This window comes from Humulus lupulus, chromosome 4, assembly GCF_963169125.1.
Source record: "Humulus lupulus chromosome 4, drHumLupu1.1, whole genome shotgun sequence".
In the NCBI taxonomy this organism is placed as follows: domain Eukaryota; kingdom Viridiplantae; phylum Streptophyta; class Magnoliopsida; order Rosales; family Cannabaceae; genus Humulus; species Humulus lupulus.
In genome coordinates, this window is record NC_084796.1 from 5,116,086 (window position 1) to 5,141,736 (window position 25,651).

Sequence of the window (25,651 nt, forward strand, 5' to 3'; positions counted from 1 at the left end):
TTATGTAGAAAACCCAAAAATTTTACATATGACTCAACAAAGAAACAATTATTTTTTTTTACCTCAAACTATCAAATTTGATTTACTAAAAGAAAGCCAACTTTTAGATCAAATATGAGATTAGAGAAAGAAATAAATAACAAAAGGTTGAAATTGTCATCTCTATTAATTAGAATTAAGACATTGTCATCAATGATTACATGCCAAAACCAAAAATAAACCTTGCAAAACAAAAAGTTGCTATTTATATCCCAGATAAACTATTAAAATTTGAGGAATTAGAGCTAAAGTACCAAATTTTTAACAAAATTTGTCAATTCCTACCTAATTTTTTTTTGTGACAAAAGTACATAATGTCAATTTCTGTTGGTATTCGTCGGTACCCTCCTTAACAGATGATGACTAAGTGTGTACCCGTGGCCCTCTATAATTGTCCATTTATAACTTTTTTTTTTAAAAAAACTTTAAATAAAATACATCTAAAATTTTAAAATAAAAATAAATAAATATTTAAATCAATTAAAAATAAAACTTTTTCTTTTTCTTCTTCTTCTTCATTTTCTCCATTAAAAAAATCAAAATCTAAAATTAAGAACAAATAAATAAAATTAACCTTATAAATTAAAAAAAAACTTCTTCTAAACATCAATCATCAAACACTGCATTTTGATTCAATGTCTATATTTTCATTAAAAAAAACTCATCCGTCATCACTCTCAAACCCAACATTCATTTCATTTTTCAATACTAGAAAAGTCACTCAAGTCTCACACTCATTGTCAGATCCATCTCCTCAAGAACACCAAGATAAAAAAATGTTAATACTTTTATGGATCTTGTATTTTGTCTCATTATTTGTTTAGATCATGTGTTTTGACAAATTATTTTTTGGACCTTATGTTTTGTAAAATTGTTCAAATAGAACCCTAAGTTCGATTTTGATCAAAATTTTCTCAACTGAAATCACAAATAATTTACCAAACTAACAATTCAGAACAAAAATAAAATCATTATACTTAAAAACAGTATTGTTATATTTAATTTTTTCTTCATCACAATTGAGTTTAATAGTCTATTTGAATTATTTTACAAAATATAAGATCCAAAAATGAATTTTTTAAAATAGATGGTCCAAACAAGTAATCGGAAAAAACATAAAATAGAAAAAGATATAAAGCCATAACAAAAATCAAGAAATATGAATATCAACTCTGAAAATTTATCCAAAAATACTCAAAAATTTCGAGTTTGACCACTGCCTTTGGAACCATTGCAACCCTCACACCTATACCCACTGCAAACCCAGATCGTTGGTAGCACGTGCGAAATGAATAGTTATTCCATGTGCACGTGTGAATAAGCCTTGTCTTGTTCTTTGAAAATTACCGGTAATACCGGTCATTGAGTAGCAAAACAACACCTAATAATAAGTCCTAAAAAAATATCTATACTTCTTCTTAAAAAATCCCATCTTTACTTTTTCCAATGGCTCTCTTCACATCCATCTCCACCATCACCAGACCACTCACCATCGCCGTACCCATCATCCATGGTGGACCTTTCAAGAACCCCAAACGCTTCTCCCATACCTTTTCACCCATTACTGCTTCTCTCAGCCCTTCTTCTTCCCCTGAATCAAAATCAACCTCAAACACAAACTCAACCCCAATTGTTGACCCCATTCATGTCTCCTCTGCTTCTTCACACTCCTCCTCTCCCAAACAGCCCAATTCCAGCTTCAATTACGCTTTCGCCAACTCCAGCGGCAGCCCTCTTCTTCGATTTTTCCGATCCACTGAATCCAACATTGAAAGGGTTAGCTAGCTCAAAACTTTAATCACTGTGTATAAAGTTAAGTTCTTTGGGGGTTTTGTAGTGAAGGGTCACTGCCACATGTGGAAGAAACTATATGAAATTCTGAGATTTGGGTTTGGCAATTTTGAAGTTGTTTAAATTTTAGTTGATTGTTATGTTAATTAAAGCTTCGACCTTTGGAAATAACACTAGAAAATAGTATACTCAAATGGGTTATCAACCATGTTGAAAATGAAAAGAATTTCTGACTCATTTGCTGTTGGGCAGGTGATTTTCGACTTCCGATTTTTGGCACTTTTCGCAGTTGCAGGTTCATTGGCTGGTTCCCTCTTGTGCTTTCTCAATGTAATTTCTCCATTTGTTCATTTCATTTTAGTATATTTAAGTATAAGTTATAGTGATGAACATATATAAGTGTATTTGGTACTATATATATATATATAGTACATGAATACTCAGACTAGATTCAATCATTGCAGGGTTGCATTTACATTGTTGATGCATATAAAGTTTACTGGAATAGCTGTGTTAAAGGGATTCACACTGGACAAATGGTTCTGCGGCTAGTCGAAGCAATTGGTAACTTTTCAACAGTTCTTTCCTTCTCTCAATGTGTATGCAATTATGTACTAAAACACACACACAAGCAAATGAACAAGAAACTAAATAACAGAGAAAAAAAAATGCAAAGATGTTTGTTTCCTTCTCCACTATCAATTACACAGTTACAACTTCAATCAATACAAGCTTGAGAAACACACTGAGAAGAGTATCCTTTGGAAGCCCTTTTGAGAAAACACCCTCTCAGCCCTGACTTCTCTTCTTTCACTCTTTCTCACTATTATTACAGTGCCACTCTATTGATCCAAATGGTTTATTTGAGGACTGATATTTGAACAGAAAACTGTCTCCTTCTCTTGCTTTCTGGTCTGGTCTTAGCTTTTTCTCATTATGAGCTTCTTTTGCTAATAATGTAATCTAATGACACAGATGTTTATCTTGCTGGGACTGTCATGTTGATCTTTGGCATGGGCTTATACGGATTGTTTATCAGCAATGTGCCTCCTGATGTGCCTTCCGATGTTGATCGAGCGCTTAAGGGTTCTTCCCTCTTTGGAATGTTTGCATTAAAGGTACTGTAATAACTTCCATTCTTTTGTAACACATAACACCCTTGCCATAGATTTCAAAGTCTTGTTTTTGAGCAAAAATGGAACTAAAACCAACTGACTGTCTAGTTCACACACCATTAGTCATAAGGAAAAATTACATATATGTTTGGGAATTGGGAACTGTCAAAAAGTTATAACAACATAAAACGCAGTCATTTTTGAAAAACTTCTCAAGTTATATATCAGTTATGGCTTGAAAGACACAACTAATGAACAAGCATCATCTGGAAACTTGTTTAGTTTCTCATTCTACTGTTTTGATTTTAATGGTTTCAGGAGAGGCCAAAATGGATGAAGATAAGCTCATTGGATGAGCTGAAAACCAAAGTGGGACATGTTATTGTGATGATTCTGCTAGTGAAGATGTTTGAGAGGAGTAAGATGGTGCAAATAACAACTGGATTGGATCTTCTCAGCTATTCTGTTTGTATATTTTTGTCATCTGCTTCTTTGTACATTCTCCATAATCTTCACAAGGGAGAGTTGGACTAAGAGGAATAGGAACTTTTATTCATGTTTGTATGTATGTATATATATATATATATACATATGTACGTGTGTGTATATACAGCAACAAAAAGAGAAATGGAAGTATATGGATTTAACAGTCAAATTTATAGAAACATTTTTCATGTGAATTGTGAAGTAGTAGATTGAGTTGAGTATGAATGAGAAAGTTTCCAAAAAGCAATGAATAACTGAATAAAAAAAAAGTAGAGTTGCGTCTGCCGGGAGTCGAACCCGGGTCTATTGCTTGGAAGGCAATTATCCTAACCGTTGGACTACAAACGCTGTTTGGAAGAAATCAATAAACTATACTATATATAAATATATGTAGTTTGCATTATATTTATTAGGGATATTTGCAACATAAGCACCCAATATTTGAGTTTTTAGATCCAATATTTATTTTTAGTGGCAATAGTTACCAAAATCAGTAAAAGTGTAATTCCGTCAGACTCCTCCATTAGGTCTCCGTTTCATGATGACTGGACCAACACGTGTCACTTCGTGATTGGTCCAGCTCAATAATATTTTAAAAATAATTATGATTTGGACCAATAAAAACGTAACACGTGTTTGCTTAATCAGCTCATTAACAGACCTAACAGAGGAGACTGACGAAATTACACTTTTACTGACTTTGGTTACTATTGCCACTAAAAATAAACATTGGGTTTATGCGCGTACAAAACCCAAACATTAGTTACTTATGCCGCAATTATCCCTATTTATTATCTGAGTTTTGTAAAACTAAATTTCTAACTGTGATGAGTATTACTAATCTGAAAACATAACAGCAAAATGATTGAATTGAATCTGAAAACAATTATTATTCAAAAACAGTTTCCTTTCTTTTGTTTACAAATTTTCTATGTACTCTTTTTCCTTTTATTTTTTTCTAACCAATTGTTCAAATATTAACATACAATCTCAGGTTGTCAACAAGGCTTGATTTTCGTAATTTAGTAAAGGCAATGCCATTGATCTGCCGAGCTCTTTCTCTCGAAAGTTTCAACACTCTCCCAATCTCCCCAAATGACTTGGGATACTCACCATTCAGCCCAAAATGCAGCCTCACCACATGAGCTTCTCTCTCACTCAACACTGTCCTCAAAAGCTTCTCCATTTCTTGCTTCAAAAGCTCCCTCTTCAGCATCTTTTCAGGCATTGTTTCGTCTGGTCCTGGTATGATCTCCTACATCAGATTTCAAATCACAAATGAGCTTTGTTTTGACTATGTTTGAGTGATTTCATTCATGTCATGAGTAGTGTTTTCAAGGCAACTAACCTGCAATGTCATACAACCTCGGTCTGTCACCGCGCAATCCAATGAAATCGGAGGGCGGTTTCTTTGTGAAACTAGCCTCACTGTTGAGACATTTTCTTTGAGTTCTTCAGCAACTTCTTCATAAGTTGGTAAACGCAATAGTCTTCTGTTTAAGACATTGTTGGCTTCTGTGATTTTTGCTATCATAGCACACTTGTTGCCCTGCATAGCAAAAGCTATCCATACATTCACCAGTTACCACTATTTGAGTAAAGACCAACCTCAGTCTTGTGGTAAGTGAGGTCCAATACAACATGTAACATTTTTCAATTATTACATACAAAATGATATTTTTCTAAAATTTGAAACTTTATTATATAAAAATATATTATTTTCCAAAGGGTTATTTGCGGCAAAAGTACTCAAATTATTATGTTTGTAGCACTTAAGTTCCTAAGTTATTTTTTTGGCTGCGAAAGTACCTTCCGTCCATGTTTTGGCGCAGTTTAGTACAACTGTTAATACTCACCATTAAGTTCGTTTGTAAAACGTAGGTAAAAATACTCAATTAAAGGGATATTTGCGACTAAAATACCCACTTTAAAAGATGTTTGTAGTGAAAGTACCCAAGTTATAAGCGAATTTCACACCAAATAGACAGACTTAATGATAAAACAGACACTTGTCCTAAAATGCACCAAAACATGAACAAAAAGTACTTTCGCTACAAACATAATAATTTAAGTATTCTCCCCGCAAATATCCATTTTCCAAAAGATAAACACATACTAGAGCTAGAAACTATTATCTATTTAAATTTCTATGTGTATCTATGACCAAAAACATCAGACTTTGTGGAACAAATTTGATTTTGGTATGGTAACTAAAGAGTAATATAAGCCAGAAATCAAAAGGGTTACATAGAAAAGTCTAAATGAGACAATGACTCACCGGTAATTTGACCATTCTAGATTTTTTTTCTATGGCTTTAATGATAGCTTGTCTAATCCACCAGTAGACATAAGTTGATAACTTGTACCCTCTATGTGGATCAAATTTATATGCTCCTCTAAGAAGTCCAATGCTACCCTCCTGCCAAATTAGAATGATTTCATTATTGAGGCAAATTAAAGCCAATAATTAAAATCAAATTATGTATGAGATGAGAACCTGAACAAGGTCTTGAAAGGTTAATCCTTTGTCTTGGTAACCAGAAGCAATTGAAGAAACTAGTCTCTTGTAACTCCTTGTGATCTTCTCTTGTGACTCTCTTTCTTTGCATAATACCTTATCTATGCTCCTCATCTCCATCTTCATAGCCTTGGCCAACTCTTTTGAGGTTGGTTCATGTTCTTTACCATTTTTCAGTCTTTGTCTAGCTACTTCTAGCTTTGCTCCCTCCTTTTACAATAATTAACATTTGGGCCAAACTTGAAAGATCAAAACCTTATAATACCATAAATGCATTAAAAAATGAGAACAATTAAAAAGAAGAGGAAAAAAAAAAGTACCTTGAGGATGAAACAATAGTCTGCCTCTTCTCTTGAACTCAAAAACCCAGTTGAGATTTTCAAATTTCCAACACTCTTTTCCTCTTTCACATCATCCAAAAATTTCAACCTTTTACCTCTAATATTCCTCTTTCTCCACATAACCAACTCATTACTACTCTCATTCTCATCCCCTCTCCAACTCCAAACCATATCGCCGCCACCACCACCACCCACCTCATCCACAGCCTCTCTAGCCGCCTTAGCCGCCGCTCGAGCCAGCGTCACGGCCTCGGCGGCGGCTGCTACTACCAATGCCTCATTTGAGACTAAATTGAGGCCAAATTTGGAAGGAGGAATAGTGGAGAGTGAGAGTGTTGGAAGGTTTGGAGAGTGGTTTGGTGAAGAGCACAAACTTGTGTTTATGGCCATGCAAAAAAAAAGTGTTAAGTGAAGGTGAGTGAGGTATAAAAGATTGTAGCTTTATTTTAATCCAACGAAGTTGGAGATTGTTATATATAGCTTTTTAGATATTTTGTTATAGACTTTGATATGTGGGACACAAAACCGTTCTTGGTAAAGTGTTTTTGATATGGAGAGTGAGGATAGAAAGAGTTTGAGCTTTTTGTGGATGAAATTTAACTCACCTATATACTATTATTTTATTTCATAGTCTTTATTATTTATAGCTTATTTTATGTACAATGGACTTTTCTATGTATTTTTGTCACTTTATTTATGTAATGTGATTTGCTTTAGGGAGGTAGAATATATAGATTTTTTTTTATATTGGGCAAAAACATTGCATGGACCAATATGTTTCTAGTAGCATTCCTAGGAAATGGTAATTAATTTTCACCCACTTAATTATTTATTTATTTATTTATTTTATCAAGAGAGTAGTCAAATGTAATTGTAATTTTTTGACAATAGAGGAGTTATCAAGTAATTATTATAATTCACTCTTATTACTCTAAAATTACCTAAATAATATGGATGTGTTATGGTCATTATCTTCTATATAAAAAGTGTGTAGAAAATGGAAATTTTTTGTTTGAACAGTTTTTTATTTTTTTTCGTTAACTTTAACTGAATATTCTTATATTTAACAAAATATTATTATATTTAACGGTAGATTGTAAACATTATTTAAACTTAAATAAAAATAAATAAATAAATAAACAAATTATAGGATATTTTAAAGATATTTTACAATGATAATTATTTAAAAATAAAAAAACCATATATTTTATAACTTAAATAAAATTTAATTAAACTTAAACTTAATATTATATTAAATATATAATATATAATCTTTTGTTGTCATTGCCAAATTCAAAAACTAGAAAAAACATAAACTTTTTAAAAAATTAATTAATTAAAATAGGATATTTTAAAAATATTTGATGATAATTTAATTAATTAAATCATATTTATTAAAAAATAATAAAGACATACATATCATTTTTTTATCTTATAAATTTGTGTGATAATTTATTTTTTATCAAGTGATTTGAGCTCTTTTTCTTCATCAAATTCACCAAAGGACATTGTGAGATACATTAGAAACTAAAAAATAAGCGATGCATGTATACAACTTTCTACACTGTGACTTTTTCTATTATTATTTTATTTATATTGTTAATTTATTTTTAAATATTATTGTATTTTATATAGATATATGTCATGTAGCCATGTAAAACGTTGTGTTTAGATATCATATATTTTAGATATCATATATATACATAGATTATTGATATAAATATTTATATATACTATAAAATTATAATTCATTCTATTATATATATATTTTAAAACAATGAACTGGTTTTTATTAAAATTATAGACAATATTTATAACTTTAAAACTAAACAAGCGTATATTGCGCGTTGCTTCTACTTAATATAATTAAATAAGCTAATTCAACCTAGTAAGTTTAATCAGTGATAATAACTTAATCTATTAAACGATTTCTATAACATACTATTAAACTACAAAATCCTAGTTGACTTGACTTTACCTCATTAAATAACAATAACATTCTTAATTTAAAATTAATAATAATAAAAAAACAAAATCAGGATTTTTTTTTTTAAATCAATAAAATATTTCCACGTGGCATATTTTGGTTGGGTACAGGCGAGTGGTACAGTGTACTGCAATACAGATTATAATCAACTAAGACCAACCACACTCATTTTGGCGCCAATTCAAGCTGACTCTGACTTTGGGGTTTGGCACTGTCTCACTCCGACATTCCCCTTTCTAATTTTTGAAACCCTAGTTTTCACTTCTCACTCCCAAAATCAATCACCGTTGCTGGAATCGTGATGCTCGTACGGTAACAATACAGGCAAAGCAGTCTTCGACGATGAAGGAGCCTCCCTCTAAGCGCCCCAGGATCGTTAGGTCTGTACACATTCTCTGTTATTGATCAGTATTCGCCATTGTCTTTAGTTTCAATAAATTTAGGGTTTAATCAATGGATTTCGGTGTTTTAACCCTTTACTAGGCTTTCAGAAAACGAAGTGAACTTTAGAAGAAGCTTAAATAGCTTTTTTTTTTAAAGCTGTTTCAAGCTTTCGAAAATCGAAAGTGATATTTTTGTGATCCTTTAGCTGAATCCATAGTGGGGGTTGTATATCTATTACTGTTTTCCTCTCTGGTGCTTTGTTCCTTTTGGGTTTTTTGTTTTTTGTTTTGGGCAATCAATTTGGGGATTGCTCCCTAAAAAGAAAAAAAAATGAAGTTGTAGACTTTTGTTAGTATTAAAAACTTAAAAGAGTAATTTGATGTTAACATATGTATGAGGTCATATTCTATTGATTCTATTAAAATGGTGGGTCTTACTCTTTTTCAGAGGAGATGATGACTATATGCCTGGAAACATAATTGAGATAGAGCTTCATAATTTTATGACATTCAGTCATTTGACATGCAAACCCGGACCTCGACTGAACCTTGTAATTGGACCAAATGGATCTGGAAAAAGCTCCCTTGTATGTGCCATTGCACTTGGACTTGTTGGTGAGCCTTCGGTAAGTTATTACCCGATAACTTAATTGTTTAAGAGATTTTAATCAGAGTTTATAAAGATGGGAAATCTTTGTTCTATTAGCTGCTTGGGAGGGCAACAAGTGTTGGTGCATATGTGAAGCGTGGAGAGGAATCTGGATATACTAAGATTACCTTGCGAGGGGCCACTAAAGAGGAACGTATTACCATTATGCGAAAAATGGATGCACGTAACAAGTCTGAGTGGTTGTTAAATGGTAATGTTTAAGTTTTCATCAAAAAATAATTTAACAGTTTTTGAGTTTTGGAGCTTGGACAAATAGTGGATATATGTAAGCTCTAATGCAAAATAATGATTTTTTTTATATTATACTATTATATGGGATCTTGCTCTTCCTGTTAAATTAGGCTCACTTTTTGGTTCATAGTAATATATAAATTATATGCCACCTTTTGTGAAATGTATCTTCTTTCTGGTTTGTGCTATATTATTAAGGGAAATGCAGTATTATAATATTAACAAGCAAAATTCACCTATCACTATTGTGGACAGCGAGGAACACTTGCATTGAATTTTCTCATCTGTTTGTTTTAGGAAAAGTGGTGCCTAAGAAGGATATTGCTGATATAACTAAAAGGTTCAACATCCAAGTCAGCAATTTGACTCAGGCGAGTTTCTTTATCACTCACTGATTAAAATATGAATTAGTACAAGTGACAAGTTCAATGAACACATCTTTTTTTCACTGTGAAACCTGAAATTAAAGCACATGTTAAAAATCATATAGGGAACAAGTTTTTATTTATTTTAAACATGTGTTTTAATCTGAGCTATTAGATCAACCTGATATAACGGTGTAAAAACTTGTGTAAAGATATTTGTTAATTAAACTTGTCCCATATACATAAGTTTATATTAGTCTTCACGAATCTGTCTGTTGAACTACCTTTTGTGAGAGTTTTTTTTTCCTTAGCAAGGAGTGAAGCCAACCCAAGTGAGTTAGTTTAATTTTTCTGAGCGGGTTAATTTCTTACAGACCAAATTTATATGAAATGACCTACTATGCTCAATTGGGCAACTAAGTCCTTCCTATGGTGGATGGAAAGGTTTATAATTGGATGGCCTCTCTCTCTCTCTTAACCCAAAAAAACACTTTTGATTGAAGGCAATATCATTTTATTTGAGAGCTAAATTCAACGTGTAAAGCTTAAAATTCTTTTTGCTATATCCCTCGGTTTCTTTACGTTGCTATCATTTTTTTTTCCTCAATAAATGAATCTTCTTTTATATTTTGTATAAATATGGTTTAATAATTATTTCATAGCTATGATTATTAATCAGAGACTTTCTTTGACATTAATTAAGCTACAATACTTATTTTCCTTTTTCATTGGTGGGGGGTTGTGGAAATAGTTTCTGCCGCAAGACAGAGTCTGCGAATTTGCCAAGTTATCTCCTGTAGAACTTCTTGAAGAGACTGAGAAGGCTGTTGGCGATCCTCAACTTCCAATTCGGCATCGTGCACTAATAGAAAAAAGTAAGGAAGTGAAGAATTTAGAGCGAGTAAGTTTCCAGATAATATATATTTTCTGAACGGAGTTTAAAATTCCTGAAACTTCCTCCTTATCACATTGAAAATCCTCGTTTAGGCTATTGAGACAAATGAAAAAACTTTGGATCAGCATAAGGCATATATTGCTGAACAACAAAGAGAGGTTGAGCGAGTTCGTCAAAGAGAACAACTTCTAGTCAAGGTTTGTTTGTGGGTTTAACTTTTTGTTCTCATTGTTGCTAGGCCCATTCATGCTTGAAATGCCTTGTTTGCAATTATTTGTAGGCTGAGACCATGAAAAAGAAAGTGCCATGGCTAAAGTATGACATGATGAAGGCAGAATATTTGGAAGCCAAGGAAAAGGAGAAAGATGCAAAGAAAAAGCTGGATGAAGCTGCAAAATTACTGAAGAATCTTGAAGAACCTATTGTGTATGATCTATTGGTCTGACTAGATATTTTGTGTGTCTTGTATGAAAAAGTAATTATTAAGTGATAAAATCAAATCTTTCATGTAGTATTAGTCAATCAGGTTATTCTGAGAGTCAGGAAGAGCTGTTTCAGGTGTATGTAAGGTTTTGAGTAATTAAAACAAAGATAACACAAATTGTAGAGAAAGGTTGTTCATTTCATGGTCTTCATAAGTCGCATGCGTAAAGCTGCTCTGGTGTTAAATATTTTATGAGATCCTAGCATATAAATTATCTTGTATATTACCTTTGTTGAGTTGTACGATTAGTTTCAAAAAATTATAGACATGGCATAACAATCTTGCCAATATGTCAGATGTCATGTGTGTTTGTTGCTTCTTATTTCTAAAATCAAATTGCTTGTTTTGGTTTTGCTCTGATTCTTAACACACTGTTGCAGGAGAAAAAAGAAAGAGAAAGGTAATCTTAATGCCAAAGTTGAAAAGATGGCTGGTCGCATTGATGTTAATGCCCAAAAGCGTATCACTACTCTCGGGGAGGCAGAATCCTGGGTAGGTTTAATGGCTTATATTTCATCTTTCTGTAATTTTTTTGCAAGGACTTGTTTATGTGTTTATTCTCTAATATACATGTGAAGGATAAGTTGAGAGGTGTGTGTGTGTGTTTACTCTTTAGTATTCTATATTCTCCAATAATCATTAAAATGTTTATAGGGTGTGAAAGTGCAAGGGAGTTACGAAGCAATGGAAAACTTGAAGAGAGATGAAGAATCTCGCCAACAAAGAATCTTAAAAGCCAAGGAAGAGCTTGCTGCTGCTGAATTGGAACTTGAAAATATGCCTCCTTACGAACCTCCTAAGGATGAAATTGTAAGTAAGTAGTGTGTAATGGGTAAAACTATATTATACTAGCTCCTTCCTTATTACAGAAATGAACTTATTTGATCTTCATTAAAATTCTGTCCAAGTATCTAATATATGAAACAACATTTGCCCATTCAACACTTATTTGTGTATATTTCAATCTTTTATTATTATGCTTTTTTTTCTTATGAAAAGTTACTAGTTAGTTTCTCAGTTATTTGGCTTGGTTAAACACATTTGCTCTTGTTATTCATTTTTTCTCTTATCAGGAAACATTGCGCAGTCAAATATCTGACCTACACGTTTCTGCGGCTGAAAAAAGGCGTCGTAAACAAGAGAAGGAAAAACTTTTGTTTCAAAAAAATCAAGCTCTTAAAGAGTACCAGCACAGGTTAATTTAGCAGGATCATGTTATCCATGTGCAATTCCAGGATTTCATTTAACTTGACACATCTTTCTACTGTTTAGTTAATTAACCCTTACTCTTTGCAGGTTAAAACAAATTCAGGGAAAAAATATGAAACTTCTGCAAGCATTGAAAAGTTCTGGAAGTCACAAAATATTTGAAGCTTATGATTGGGTGCAAAGTCATCGCGAAGATTTTAAAAAGGAAGTTTATGGTCCTGTGCTGTTGGAGGTACACACACGAAAGTCTTGATTGTTTAGTTTACTGATTACTGCTTTTTTCACAATTAACTTCATTGAAGTCTCTCTGAGCACAAACTCAGGTTAATGTACCAGAGCAAATTCACACCAACTACTTAGAAGGTCATGTTCCTAGCTACATCTGGAAGGTAGTTTCATGTAAATATTAATGTTTTTTGTGTACTCCATATTTCTTTTTTCTTTGATGTCAAAATCAAGGTTTTTGTCGACAGTTCCTTTCATATTTTTTCTCCTCTTCAAAAAAATTTCCTGCGAAATCTTCTTTTATAATTTTCTTGGGATTTATCTTGAATGAAGTTATTCTTTTATTTAATAATTTTCTTGGGGAGGTGCTCAATGTTTAGTTTACTTTTAACTAATATATCATGTCAGAACATTGCTTGTTTTTGTAATGCAGTTAGGTATCATTATATTTATGTGAAGTAACAGGAAAACATTATACTATTGAGAAAACAGGAATTCGTCAACTTATTTCCTACCTATAATTTGTTTTTGAATCTGGATAGTTCACCCTGAATCTGTTTTTCACAGGCTTCTTCTTTATCTAGGAATATAGATAGTAGTTTTGAAATATGTGAAGCCACTCGAGGTGTAGCTTTCCCTTGGATTACGTTGCATCTTCACAGACTTATTAGTTAATTTGTTATTAATATCTGGGTGATTGTGCAATTTTTTTTAACAAATATTCTATCCCCCACCCCCTTTTCCACCATAAAAAAATCTCTTGTTTTGTGGGCTCATATTCTTTTACACTGCTTTGGCACTACACTGCTTAATTTGTATCTAGGATTGACTTTGATACCTATTCAATAGTAATCTTGTAAATTCTTGTGTTGATATATTATTTTCCTGTTTTGTAGTCTTTCATAACTCAAGATCCTCACGACCGAGATCTTTTAGTCAAAAACTTAAAGTCATTTGGTGTTCCCACATTAAATTATGTGGCAGGCAAACATTTTTCCGCTGATCCATATCAGATTTCTGAGCAGGTATTTCTCCTTAGTCTTGAAGCTCTGAGTATTTCTGAGTTTGTTTGTCTGTATTCATTTATTAATTTTCAACATTTGGTACATAGCAGATGCGTGAACTTGGGATATGTTCACGACTAGACCAAGTATTTGATGCTCCTTTTGCCGTCAGGGAGGTTTTGACTTCCCAATGCCGATTGGATAAATCAGTATGATTCTTATGCTTTGGCCTTGATTCTGCTAGATATTTCATGAATAGTTTAAAACAAAGATAATAGGACTGCACAGTCTTGTTTAGAATTTTTGAGTAGTCTATTGGGATCAAAGATATGTAGTTGGCATTTCGCATTTGAAAATGACGACGTTTCTTGAGAAATACTGATATCTAGTGTTACAGTTAGCTTAGACTTTTTCTTGTTTCTGTCTTTTGTTTCAATGTCATCACTTTTGTTTATTGGCTCTACTTTTCTCAGTATATTGGGTCAAAGGAAACTGATCTCAAGGCTGATGAGGTCTCAAAGCTTGGAATTTTTGATTGCTGGACTCCAGAGAATCACTACCGGTGGTCTAGATCTAGATATGGGGGTCATGTTGCTGCAACTGTAGATACGGTGGTTCCATCACGACTTTTTTTATGTAGTATGATTCGACATATCCTTTTCTGTATTGGTGTGATCCCAATGATTACAATTTGTATTAACTGTCATTTGTATAGAGGTACTAATTCTCATAATTGTTTATCTTCTATGTTGCAGGTTTAGATGTTAAGGAAATAGAGAGGCTCAATGCCAAGATAATGGAGCTAGAAGAAGATATGACATCCTTAGAAGGAAGTGTTCGATCACTTCAGTCTGAGCAAAGGCACATAGATGATGAAGCTGCTAGACTTGAAAAAGAACGGGTATGCCTGAAAAATACTTTAATCTTATATTTGATTACGTTTTTTACCTTAATGGTTCTATTTGAGCATATTCACCTATGCTCATAAGCCTTTGGTAGTAGTTTTATTTATTGACACATTAGACATACTATCCACCACATCGGAGTGGAAATTAAATTCTGAATATACCCTGTAGGAGGAGATCATAAAAATTGCACAACATGAATCAAGAAAGCGGCGTGAAATGCAAAACCGTATTGGTTAGTAGAAAGAAACTGTTTAGCCCTTTGCCATATTTTAGACTTAATGATATTTTAAAGAAACTGAACATGTTCTGCTGTTCTAGATCAAAAGAAACAGAAATTAAAATCACTGGAGAAGGAAGACGACTTGGACACTCGTATGGCCGGACTAATTGACCAGTGTGCAAAATATAATGAGAGTCGCTTCAAATGTGTTATGAAATTTAAGGTGCAGTTGCCTTCAGGATAACTTTCATTGTTATGTTTTGCGTATCTTATTTTCATAAGATTTGTGGAAAAGTTCTCTCTTTCTTGAAAATATGTTTTTTTTCTTTTGTTTTTTAATGCGTTCATTCAAATAAGTTGTTTTCCATTCCACAGGATCTAGTTGTTGAATCCGTTATGCTCAGACAGACTCTTGCTATAAATCGTATGGCCGTCGTTGAATTTGATGCAAAGGTATTTTCTGATTAAGTCTTACTGCGGTAACATGGTGTTTTTAAGATTAATACCACCTGATTTTCTGATCCATGAGTTTATGATTTACTTTTTTTTATTTTTTTGAACTTTGTTTCCTGGATAGGATATGCAAATGATCTTTATAAGACTTTTCACTGTAAATGGCCTTTATCATCTATAGCTGTATAGATACCAGGCTAAGTCACCTTATTTTTAACTAAAACTCTTTTATCAGTCTATTGTGTTTTCTGATCCCTCATCGCTGTTAGATTTTTCCAACTTTAAACTAACATGGTCTTCTTAACAAAAAACTGGCCTGGCTTAATTTCAAGGTTGCCTAATACTCGTTGGTTCACTCTGGATTTTTTTTTAAAAAAGAGACAGAGGTCAAAAAAGACCTCCTTTCAATAACATTGAGAACCCTCACTTTTGGCGGAGGAATACAGTGGAAACAAAAAATAAGAAAGATACAAAGCCTGGGAAAAAACTGGATCTAGAAAGATTACGACCACAAATACACCCATTCCCTACACAGATCCAAAAAGAAAACACCCTCAAATCCTTTCGACCTATACACCCACATAGCCACCCAGAATCTAATTTTATCCCAAACAGAATCCACAGGACAAGGGGACTCTTCAAAGATCCTACTATTTCTCTCCAACCAAATAACCTAGAAAGTGGCCAACACGGTACTCTGCCAAAGACGAGCCATTTTCTTCTCTCCCTCTAGTTGACACAGGAACAATTGTGAACAAGAGGAAGGCATACACCAAGATACCCTGAACTCGTTTAACACTTTACCCCAAAAAGCCCGGGAGAAAGAGCACTCTAGAAAAAGATGACTAACTGACTCACCCTTGTTTTTACAGAAAACACACCAATTTGGTGACAAATAATTCAGTCTTCTTGTGTTGGTAGACAGTTGTTGTAAACTGTCATCGTGCGATTAATGTTTTCTTGTAAATATAACTGCATACCTGGTTTCTTTTTGCTATGTTTCTACTTCTGATTAGCTTGATCTGATATTTACGAGTTTAATATGTTTCTAGATTAGAGAATTGGAGGTCAATTTCAAGCTAAATGAAAAATCTTCTCTTCAAGCAACAATGCATTATGAAGATTGTGAGTAATCATTTTCCCTAAAATATTGAGATTCTGTTTGAATTTTTTTGTATGTGCGTTGGCTTATTGTCTATATGTTATTTTATTGTATTCCTTGTTTATAAATACAAGTTTTGCCTCCAAGAGGGTAGCTCAAATCACGTAGTTTGGTCTCACAAAGTTTGAGGTTCGAGCCTCTCCAGGACACCTATTTTGCAATCGCTATAGTTTTGCTGTCCCCAAATGGTGTAGGTTAGGCGGTGTGCCTGGTTTTTTTTAAAAAAATAAATATACAAGTTCTGCTTATCATTAATATTATTTTTGTAATTTTGATCATGAATTTTTTGTATAGGATCTTAATCAAACTGTTTAATGAAAAAAGTTATGTTTCATGCATAGTTGGTGTGAGCATGTGAGGTCTGCTTGAGAATTAAGGGAAACTAATCATATTATTGCTTGCTTATTTATTTATTTTGAAGGGCAATGAATCTGTTTAGTTCTTGCTGTTTTGGTATTTACTTGGGGACCTATTCTTATCTAAAAGAAGCTTTGATACTTTTGTGATTTCATATTTAAGTGCTAACTAATAAGAAACACAAAAACAAAGGGCTTTAGTAAATTCACTTTATTTGAAACTGGATTTTGTCATTTGGCTTATTCTTATATCTTCTCATGATGTCTTATTATTCAGTATGTCTATAGAAGAAGCTAGTCTTAATTTTACTTGCCAATCAAAGCATATAATTTTCTTTAAAATGTAATATATCACAGGAACCATCGGATAATATTATTGAAAACAATATGTTTTAAGTGATAAATATTCCATATGAAATGCTGACATTATACCATTTTGCTTCTTGTCAAGGTAAAAATGCAGTTCGTGATTGTCAAGAGAAACTTTCAGCTGCCAAGAGGCATGCAGAGTCGGTTGCTGTGCTTACTCCTGAGCTTGGAAAGGAATTTCTTGAGGTTTGTTGTATTAGGACTCAAATTTGAAGCATGAAAATGATTATCAGTATTAGTTCCATGTTACGTATGTCTCAACCTAGACGTTTCTCATGTGTGGTTTGATTTACTGGGATGGACCTGTAAGTCATAAGTTTCTGGTTCTAGGAAATAGACCACTATAAATAATGAATTCTAACAAATCAAAATTAGTAGAATGAAGTTATGGGTGTTCTAGGAAGTTATAGGGCTCTCAATAAATTTGGGAGGAGGTCACTAATGGACATGTGACCTTTGTCTCTTCTCTAAAAAAAAATTGTTTAATAATGGATTTTTTCATATATATTATATGAGCACCAACTTTGGGTTTCTTGGAGAGATATGTAGTCGCGTCCTTTGTGCTGTGGAATTCATGCATCACGAAACGTTTGTTAACCACTGGTTTGAATTTGCATGTCTGTGTCAAATTGCTATTGAGACTGGTGTTGATGATATAATGTGTAACATTAGTTTCAGGTAGCAAGCATTCTTGGTTCACTGAGTAGTTGTTCATGTATATAAACAAACTGTTACAATATAAAGCTCTCTACAATTCTGCCAAATCAGTGGTTTTGTGGCTGTGTTGCTTGCTCTGTTTTGTTTTTCCTGTTTGCTGCTAGAGGGTAGCTTATCATCAAGTGATAGCATATATTGGAATTGGATATTGTTTCCAAATTCAAATTTTACTTAATGTATATCTCAATCTTGGTTGCATATTTTAGACTCTCAAATGGGCAAGTCTCTCCCCTCCTTCCCTCTTTTTTTTTCATTCCACAAATTACAGTATTGATATCCTGAATGTTGTTCATCTGTATTTTATATTTTTTTTATTATCTTCAGATTGCATACACAACTAAGATTTGCCATACTTGAACTTTATTTTTGGCAGTTACTAACATTTCACCCCCTAGAGACCCTATATGTATTTGCTTTCAATGTTAGTTGCATTCTTTTTTTGTCACCAGTATTATTTCCGGTCCTGCATCATTTTCTGTTGCCCTAGCTCGTGAATGTCTTAAAAACAACTATCTTTTATGCTTGCTTTTAGATGCCAACGACAATTGAGGAATTGGAAGCTGCTATTCAAGATAATATTTCTCAAGCCAATGCTATTTTTTCCTTGAACCGCAATGTACTGGAGGAGTACGAACACCGCCAACGTCAGGTTATCTTCTTTCATTATCTTCAACTTTTACTTATTAAAATTATTTATGCCTTATTAATTTCCATTAAATAACAGATTGCAGCTGTTTCAACAAAATTAGAAGCAGACAGATTGAAGCTACAGATGCAAAAAGATGAAATAGAGGAGTTGAAGGTAAGTGAAGCTTAGATTTTTCCTTTCCTTTTTTTTTTTAAAGAACAACAAAATTCTGCTATCGTTCATGATAATTTGATCTATCCATATCTAGTACGTGACCTTCTGGCAATAAGTCTTAAAAACATTTAAGGCATGTAGTGCGGTGTTTAATACAACTTTTTCCAAAAATATTGAGCCGGAAATTTTCTTTGCAAAATTCTAGTTCAAAACCAACAAGATGATTACCATATGCATGTTAAGCAAACACAGCAACTGAAAGTGAAATCTGTATGGATTAGGAAAAAAATGTCTTTCCCAATGCCTTTCATGTTTGGCCATCTTAAAATAGGTTTGAAAAAATGTGGTGTTTCTAAATGGACTTGCAGGAGAGTTGGCTTCCTACATTGAGAAACCTTGTTGCTCAGATAAATGAGACGTTCAGTCGTAACTTCCAAGAGATGGCTGTTGCAGGCGAAGTTTCTTTAGGTACTTTGTTTAGTTCGTTATAGGATATTTGCTAATTGAGTTTCTTTCTCTCACTTATCTCTTTATTTAATTTTTTCTTCTTTACAGAGGAGCATGACATGGACTTTGAACAGTTTGGTATACTGATAAAAGTAAAGTTCAGGTAGCCTGCAAATTTGAAGTTCTTGTATGTTTCTTAGCATATATGTGTTCATGGGTATAAAATTAAAGATCTCATTATAATTTCAATTGTTGGTAAACCGTTTTAAGTTTTGTCATTATAATCTCATTACTTTACAGCTAATATTTGTGTCTTTCTTGTTCTTTCTTCTATTGGTCATCTTCAAACTCTTGATTTTTAAATGATCACATTGATTGGCTTATCCATTTGGTTTTATATGACTACAGACAAGCGGGAGAGCTTAAAGTTCTTAGCGCACACCATCAGTCCGGAGGGGTATTGTTATGACCAAATGTTGGGGTTTATTAATGCAATGATTATAGCTTAATCTCACTGCAACTCAAATTGTCATTTTGCAGGAGCGTTCAGTGTCAACTATACTTTATCTTGTTTCTCTCCAAGACCTTACACATTGCCCGTTTAGGGTGGTTGATGAGATAAATCAAGGTTAGTTCGCGCATATAATGAGTAGTATTGTCACACTTTCTTATGCACAAATCCACATATAATGTTAAGATTTACTTTTTTCTCAGGGATGGATCCCATAAATGAAAGAAAAATGTTTCAGCAGCTAGTTAGGGCTGCAAGCCAGCCAAATACGCCACAGTAAGCACCAATTTCTTTCTTCATGGATTATTTTTCCCACTATTCCTAACCTATTAAAAAACAATGCCTCTTTCGAGGATTCTGGGTGCTTGGCAACGAGGGACTTCTAATTATCTCAATAGTAACTTATAATTGTGAAGTATAGAGAAATATCTGTATTTGGCACTAAAGATAAACTCGAATAAGCAAAGAGTTCTTCAGTGTAACATGATTTGTTCAACACCCGAGTTGAGCTGAACACTTCAGGGTTGTTTTGGATAATGTCAACTAAACAAAATACAATATCAATAAATAGAATAAGTTTAGGGTATATACTATTTTGGAACCATGTTGTTTGTTTTGGAACCAACGTACCTTTTTGCATAATCAACACTGATAAATCAATTCAAAATTGTACCTTTCCACCAATTTTGGTAATTATTTATTTGGTAAAAAACATATAAGTATGTGTTTAGATTGGTTCCAAGACAAATAATAAAGTACTAAAATGGTATATTCTCATAAATTTATGCTGTTGGACATATTTTTGAGTTGAACTTCTGTCGTGATTATTCAGGTGTTTCTTGCTTACCCCCAAGTTGCTACCGGAACTAGAGTACAGCGAAGCATGCAGCATTCTAAATATAATGAATGGTCCCTGGATTGAGCAGCCGTCTGAAGGTAGAAATGTCTCACATATTATATATATATATACACATATATATATATATATTTATATAAATCAGTTCAATAACTCTATATATGTTTATATGCTCAGCTTGGAGTGGTGGAGAATGCTGGAGAAATGTGGCACGCGTTCTGGCATAGTAGAAGAATGTTTATATCAAAATCACTAACTAACTGGCTTGGGCTTCTCTACTGGGAAGTTAACGTTATTGTATCAGAACTAATTTTTGGTACAAAATGTTGAATCATATCTTGGCCCTTTTTTGTAAATCTCTCATGCTGAAAAGTTAACGTTATTGTCTCAGAACTGATTTGTGGTTCAATATGTTAAATCATTTCTGGGCCTTTTTTGTAAATCGTCCAACTTTATCATTGTTTGTACAGACTTCAACTGTGAGCTTATGTTATTTTATCGTAAAATTTAAACTAAACATGTCACCATTTTATCAAATTATATCACTATTTACACCACTATTTTCTCTTAATTATCACTATAAGTGCATTCTCTTGTAGGTATACAAGCATTTTTCAAATTATATATATACACCCACTACTATAAGCCAGTAACAGAAAAAATCCAAATCAACATTATTCACATCAGCTTGATCCAATCAATTAAAACATACTTGGATAAACGCTTTTTAAACTCAAAAAATAAAGGGAAAAAATATGGTTAGAAGTTCCATTACACACCCACCATGAGGTTTTGACAAGCCTATAACAGAAAAAACCGACTGACAGAAATAATAAAAGTAATATGGATTGATAATAAAAAAGAAATACAGGGGCATTTTTCATTCTGTGGAAGACCCTTCTCTGTAAAGTCTTCAACCAAAATACAAAATTTAAGCTCTTCCTTTCTTCTGTCATCCTAGTTACCCTTCCACCATGTTTTTTTTTCTTGTCTACTAATGTCGGCATGATCTCTGACGCGACGAGTGCACCTATGAGGCTGAATATTCAATTTCAAGGCAACATTTACAGGTCTTGTTCTCTTCAAGCATCTGATGGAGGCTTGTAATCCAACATATCCCTTATGTTTAACCGAATCGAAGGCCCCATGGATGAGCATACATGTGCACTTTTCCAGTAAACACCTTTAGCCCCTGATGGTTTATTTGCTTCTACAGATTTCTGTCATATTTAAGTGTCAAAAAAGTTAGTTTTTTTGTTTGTTTGTGGAAAGTGGGTGCATTTCATACAATGAGTAGAGGGAGAACATACTATTGCAGCAAGCAAGTTTGTGATGAGATCTTCTTCAGAAAAGTCAATTTTTCCAAAAGGCAAATGAACTATCCCAGTTTTGTCCGCTCTGAATTCAACTTTTCCCTGCTTGAATTCTGCAATAGCCTGGAGAAAAAGGTAAAAGCAAACTGAACTCAGTCAAAACCAAAACTAGTTGTAGCAGCGCAATCGCGTAGTTTATGACTTTGCTTGACAACACATAAACATTCTCCAACTCAGGTATTTCAACTACTCCATTTTCCCTAACAAGATTCGTATTTTAGACAGAAATGCATGTAACCTGGGATAAGTACGTTGATGAAATTCGTAAAGGCCTAGGAAAGACTCAAAGCCCCACTTCAAGTGACTAGCAAGTTGCAAAAAAGAAAGAGAGAATCTTCAGATCATACCTGAGGGATATTAGGGGTCACTGTGCCAGCTTTGGGATTTGGCATGAGCCCTCTTGGTCCCAGAATTTTTCCTAGGCTAGCCACCTAAGACAATCAGGATGAACATGGAAATCATTAACATGTCTTATTATTCACCGAAAATAGTGGTTCTCTTTTTTTCCTCAAAGAAAAATCCATTGGTTGTCTTTGAAAAAAAAGCAGTTCATATATTTTAGTCAAAACGAGATCTTCAGAGCAACACCTTAGGCATCATATCTGGTGAAGCAATCAACTTGTCAAACTCCATAAACCCACCCTTAATCTGCTCTATCAAATCTTCTCCACCAACCAAATCAGCTCCTGCATTCTTTGCTTCATCGAATCTTTCTCCTGTAGTTATAAATACTTCGTCAATACAAGCATATGGAAGAGAATAAAAGATTCGTACACATTATAAAATATAAAAGGAAAACTCAATCATAGTAGAAAGAGTCCATGAACCTTCCAAATAATATTCACTGACACAAATAATCAGGTAAAAACATTTTGCAGAAAATAAGCACTCAGTGGTAGCAGAAAGAGAACTTTTCCAAAGACCAAATGTAGTGCAGTAAGTAGGTAGGAAGAGGATGTGCACCCCCCCAAAAAAATGCAAATTTTTGGCAAATCACAAAGATTTACCCCAGATCAAATGTGGTGCAATAAGTAGGCAGGAAAGGCATGTACATCCCAGAAGAGGAAAAATAATGTCATTTTTGGCAAATCCTGGTGATTTGCGAAAGACCAAATGTGGTGCAATAAGTAGGCAGGATGGGCTAACACACCCCAAGGGGGGAAAACTACAATTTTTGGCAAATCCCCAAAATTTTACACAGACCAAATGCAGTGCAATTAGTAGGCGAAAAGGGCATGCACATTCTAAAAAGAATGCAATTATTGGCCAATCATCAAGATTACTACTAGCACAAGTGCATAGCCTGTCTATTATCCACCAAATATATGAAAAATGGCACTTCAATCAAATCAAATTCATTCGGTAAGGAGTTACCTTGTTTTCGGTTTGTGGATATTGACAAAGGGGAAGGGCCAACAAAACATGAAAAATATATATCGTTGAAACTGTACTTAAACTTACATCCACTGAAGATCGTGTAAGAGGTCTAATTGGTTCTTTCCTCTACTCATACTTACTCCCAAGAGAAAACCATTAACTTGTATACTAAACAAGTTTCAAAATAGAAACACAAGTATATAAACATAAACATAAAAAGAAATATGTATATATATATGTCAAAATAAAGAATAGCAACAACCTTGAGTAAGAACGGCCACTTTGACAGTCTGTCCAGTTCCCTTGGGAAGATTTACCTATCAAAGAAAAGTTCCCAGATCAAATGAAGAACAAAAAGTAGAGAAACAAACACATACAGTGGCTAAACTACAATTGTCAATCACTAATCAAGGATCGCTAAACTCACAGTTGCCCTTAGCTGTTGATCATTATATTTCGGGTCAATGTTAAGGCGGAAATGTGCTTCAGCTGTTTCCGTGAATTTTGAACTTGCCATTTGCTTCATCAAAGAAATTGCTGTCTTCAAATCGTACTCTTGTTTAATTTCCCTCAACTTTTGAATTTCCAAGAATCTCTTAGACCTTGTCTGTCAGTTGAAACATGACAAAATTGAGTGCTTGATCCTTAGAACTAATCTTCAAACAAAACACAGCCTTTGAAATGAAATATGAATGCTACTTTTACCTCCCTAAGAGTTAGTCTTCAGGTAGAAAACGTAAAGAGTGATAATGATTACAAAATAATAGATTGTAGTTAGGCAAACTTTTTAGTCTTAACAATACATCAAAAAATTCCAGGAACACACTCCATAACAAAAGCTATAGAAACTGTTATATCCTTTCCATGATCAACTAACGATCCCTAACTTTTTCCAAGACTATAATTCTGGTTCTGATAAACCCAGTATCAACCCAACCAACAAGCCCCCTACTTTCTCACAAAAACATATCAAGAAGACAAAATACAATAATGACTTAAAGAAAAGAAGGTTTTTTTCACAGCAAAATTGTTTTAATTATGCATAAAATTGTCAATCAAAACAAGCCAAATCCTCTTATACTAAAACAAAAACAAGAAAAATCACTCAAACAAACAAAACCAGACACAGAATTCTCCAAAAACATCAATACAATGAAAGATAATTAAGAATAAAAATCCAAACTTGTTTTCACATACTCTGTCCCTCTTCAAAAGCAAAGCAGCTTTGCCCTTTTTGGGCTTCTTGGGAGCAGTAACAGTAGCCGACCCAACAGCTCCTTCTCCCTTCTCTTCCACCGCCTCAGCCAGCTCGGCCTCAGCAGCCACGGCGGAAACAGCCACAAGAGGGTACTGCCCAGAGGTGGACTCTCTCCGCAAATACCCATCAACCAATTTACATGGTTTTCTCTCTCTGCGCCTCAAAACAAGTGGGTAGAGAGAGAAAGTTCTGAAGAGGGGTTTGGGCTTGAAGGAGAGAAGAGTAGGGGTGTTGATATCTTTTGGGTGTACGGAAGAGGTGGCGTATGATAGCATGAGGGAAGAAGGTGTTGTTGTGGTGGCTGTAGTACAGGTCGCCATTGTTAAGAGCTTGAAGAAAGAACTCTCTCTCTCTCCCTCTCTTGTTCTCTCTCTCTCTCTGGGAGGGAGTGTTTGTTGTGTGAGTTAGTGTTCTGAAAGTGAAGAATGGAGATGAAGATTCGTTGTAATGTTATCTATCCAAAAAAAATTGGAGATAAGAAGAGGCCTTTGCTTGTCTATAGCACAACACTTCACTATTTATGGTCTTTTTTTTTTATTAAGCCCAACATGTCATTTTTAACAACAAAAAAAAAGGTTCAAATAAAATAAAAGAGTGTTAATTTTTTTTTCAAGTTTTAATAATAATAAGCATGCTTGAGGAGAAATTATTTATATATATTTATTTACTAAATACAAACTACTTGTTTGCTTAATTTTATTTATAGAATTTATTAATTATTTTTATTAGATTTATATTAATATCATATAAATTTTAAATAAATATCTTATTTTAATTAAATAATTTATTTATTTTTGTTTAAGTTTATATTTGTTCTAATTTTTAAATTTGGTAGGGACAACAATAAATTATATATTATATATTTAATGTAATATTAAATATTATACGTGGATTTTAAATTTAAGTTTCTTACCAATTTAAAAAAAAAATATTTGTTGCTAATTCACAGTAGATTATATTATATGTTTAATATGATATTATTCTAATAAGTGAGTTTAAATTTAATTAAATTTTATTTAAGTTATAAAACGTATGATTTTATTATTTTTAAATAATTATCATTGTAAAATATCTAAAAAAATATCATATTTTAATTTGT

At 33.2% G+C, this 25,651-nt stretch overlaps 4 protein-coding genes and 1 non-coding gene across 6 annotated transcripts; 2 read left to right on the forward strand and 3 right to left on the reverse strand.

Annotated features, from left to right (window-relative positions):
* The first annotated feature begins 1,451 nt into the window (after window positions 1-1,451).
* On the forward strand, window positions 1,452-3,625 carry LOC133829764 (uncharacterized). Its single transcript, XM_062259555.1, has 5 exons — window positions 1,452-1,815; window positions 2,083-2,160; window positions 2,295-2,394; window positions 2,806-2,948; window positions 3,264-3,625. The coding sequence occupies exons 1-5, from the start codon at window positions 1,486-1,488 to the stop codon at window positions 3,477-3,479; spliced, it is 867 nt and encodes a 288-aa protein (XP_062115539.1). The 5' UTR covers window positions 1,452-1,485; the 3' UTR covers window positions 3,480-3,625.
* An 82-nt stretch (window positions 3,626-3,707) lies between these two features.
* TRNAG-UCC (transfer RNA glycine (anticodon UCC)) lies at window positions 3,708-3,779 on the reverse strand. The gene has a single exon. It is a non-coding gene; the product is annotated as a tRNA-Gly (tRNA).
* Window positions 3,780-4,296: 517 nt separating this feature from the next.
* LOC133829763 (RNA polymerase sigma factor sigD, chloroplastic) lies at window positions 4,297-6,743 on the reverse strand. Its single transcript, XM_062259554.1, has 5 exons — window positions 6,270-6,743; window positions 5,929-6,159; window positions 5,710-5,850; window positions 4,780-4,980; window positions 4,297-4,686 (listed from the first exon to the last, which is right to left on the reverse strand). Exons 1-5 carry the CDS (start codon window positions 6,678-6,680, stop codon window positions 4,402-4,404), a joined length of 1,269 nt encoding a protein of 422 aa, XP_062115538.1. The 5' UTR covers window positions 6,681-6,743; the 3' UTR covers window positions 4,297-4,401.
* A 1,719-nt stretch (window positions 6,744-8,462) lies between these two features.
* Window positions 8,463-21,061, forward strand: LOC133829765 (structural maintenance of chromosomes protein 5). 2 transcript variants are annotated; one of them, XM_062259556.1, is made up of 30 exons: window positions 8,463-8,657; window positions 9,109-9,286; window positions 9,367-9,520; window positions 9,859-9,932; window positions 10,678-10,827; window positions 10,914-11,018; window positions 11,102-11,247; window positions 11,686-11,797; window positions 11,960-12,115; window positions 12,379-12,500; window positions 12,602-12,746; window positions 12,838-12,903; window positions 13,636-13,764; window positions 13,851-13,952; window positions 14,217-14,382; window positions 14,499-14,644; window positions 14,820-14,883; window positions 14,970-15,094; window positions 15,247-15,324; window positions 16,377-16,449; window positions 17,294-17,397; window positions 18,461-18,577; window positions 18,653-18,730; window positions 19,099-19,198; window positions 19,286-19,340; window positions 19,586-19,634; window positions 19,718-19,805; window positions 19,892-19,964; window positions 20,521-20,624; window positions 20,722-21,061. In XM_062259556.1, exons 1-30 carry the CDS (start codon window positions 8,620-8,622, stop codon window positions 20,769-20,771), a joined length of 3,147 nt encoding a protein of 1,048 aa, XP_062115540.1. In that variant the 5' UTR covers window positions 8,463-8,619; the 3' UTR covers window positions 20,772-21,061. The 2 variants fall into 2 exon arrangements, with proteins under 2 accessions (XP_062115540.1, XP_062115541.1); XM_062259557.1 differs by having other exon boundaries at window positions 13,854-13,952.
* A 224-nt stretch (window positions 21,062-21,285) lies between these two features.
* Window positions 21,286-25,021, reverse strand: LOC133829766 (large ribosomal subunit protein uL1c). The gene is made up of 7 exons (XM_062259558.1): window positions 24,492-25,021; window positions 23,722-23,901; window positions 23,557-23,611; window positions 22,506-22,633; window positions 22,265-22,348; window positions 21,855-21,980; window positions 21,286-21,764 (listed from the first exon to the last, which is right to left on the reverse strand). Exons 1-7 carry the CDS (start codon window positions 24,870-24,872, stop codon window positions 21,627-21,629), a joined length of 1,092 nt encoding a protein of 363 aa, XP_062115542.1. The 5' UTR covers window positions 24,873-25,021; the 3' UTR covers window positions 21,286-21,626.
* Between the last annotated feature and the right edge of the window lie 630 nt (window positions 25,022-25,651).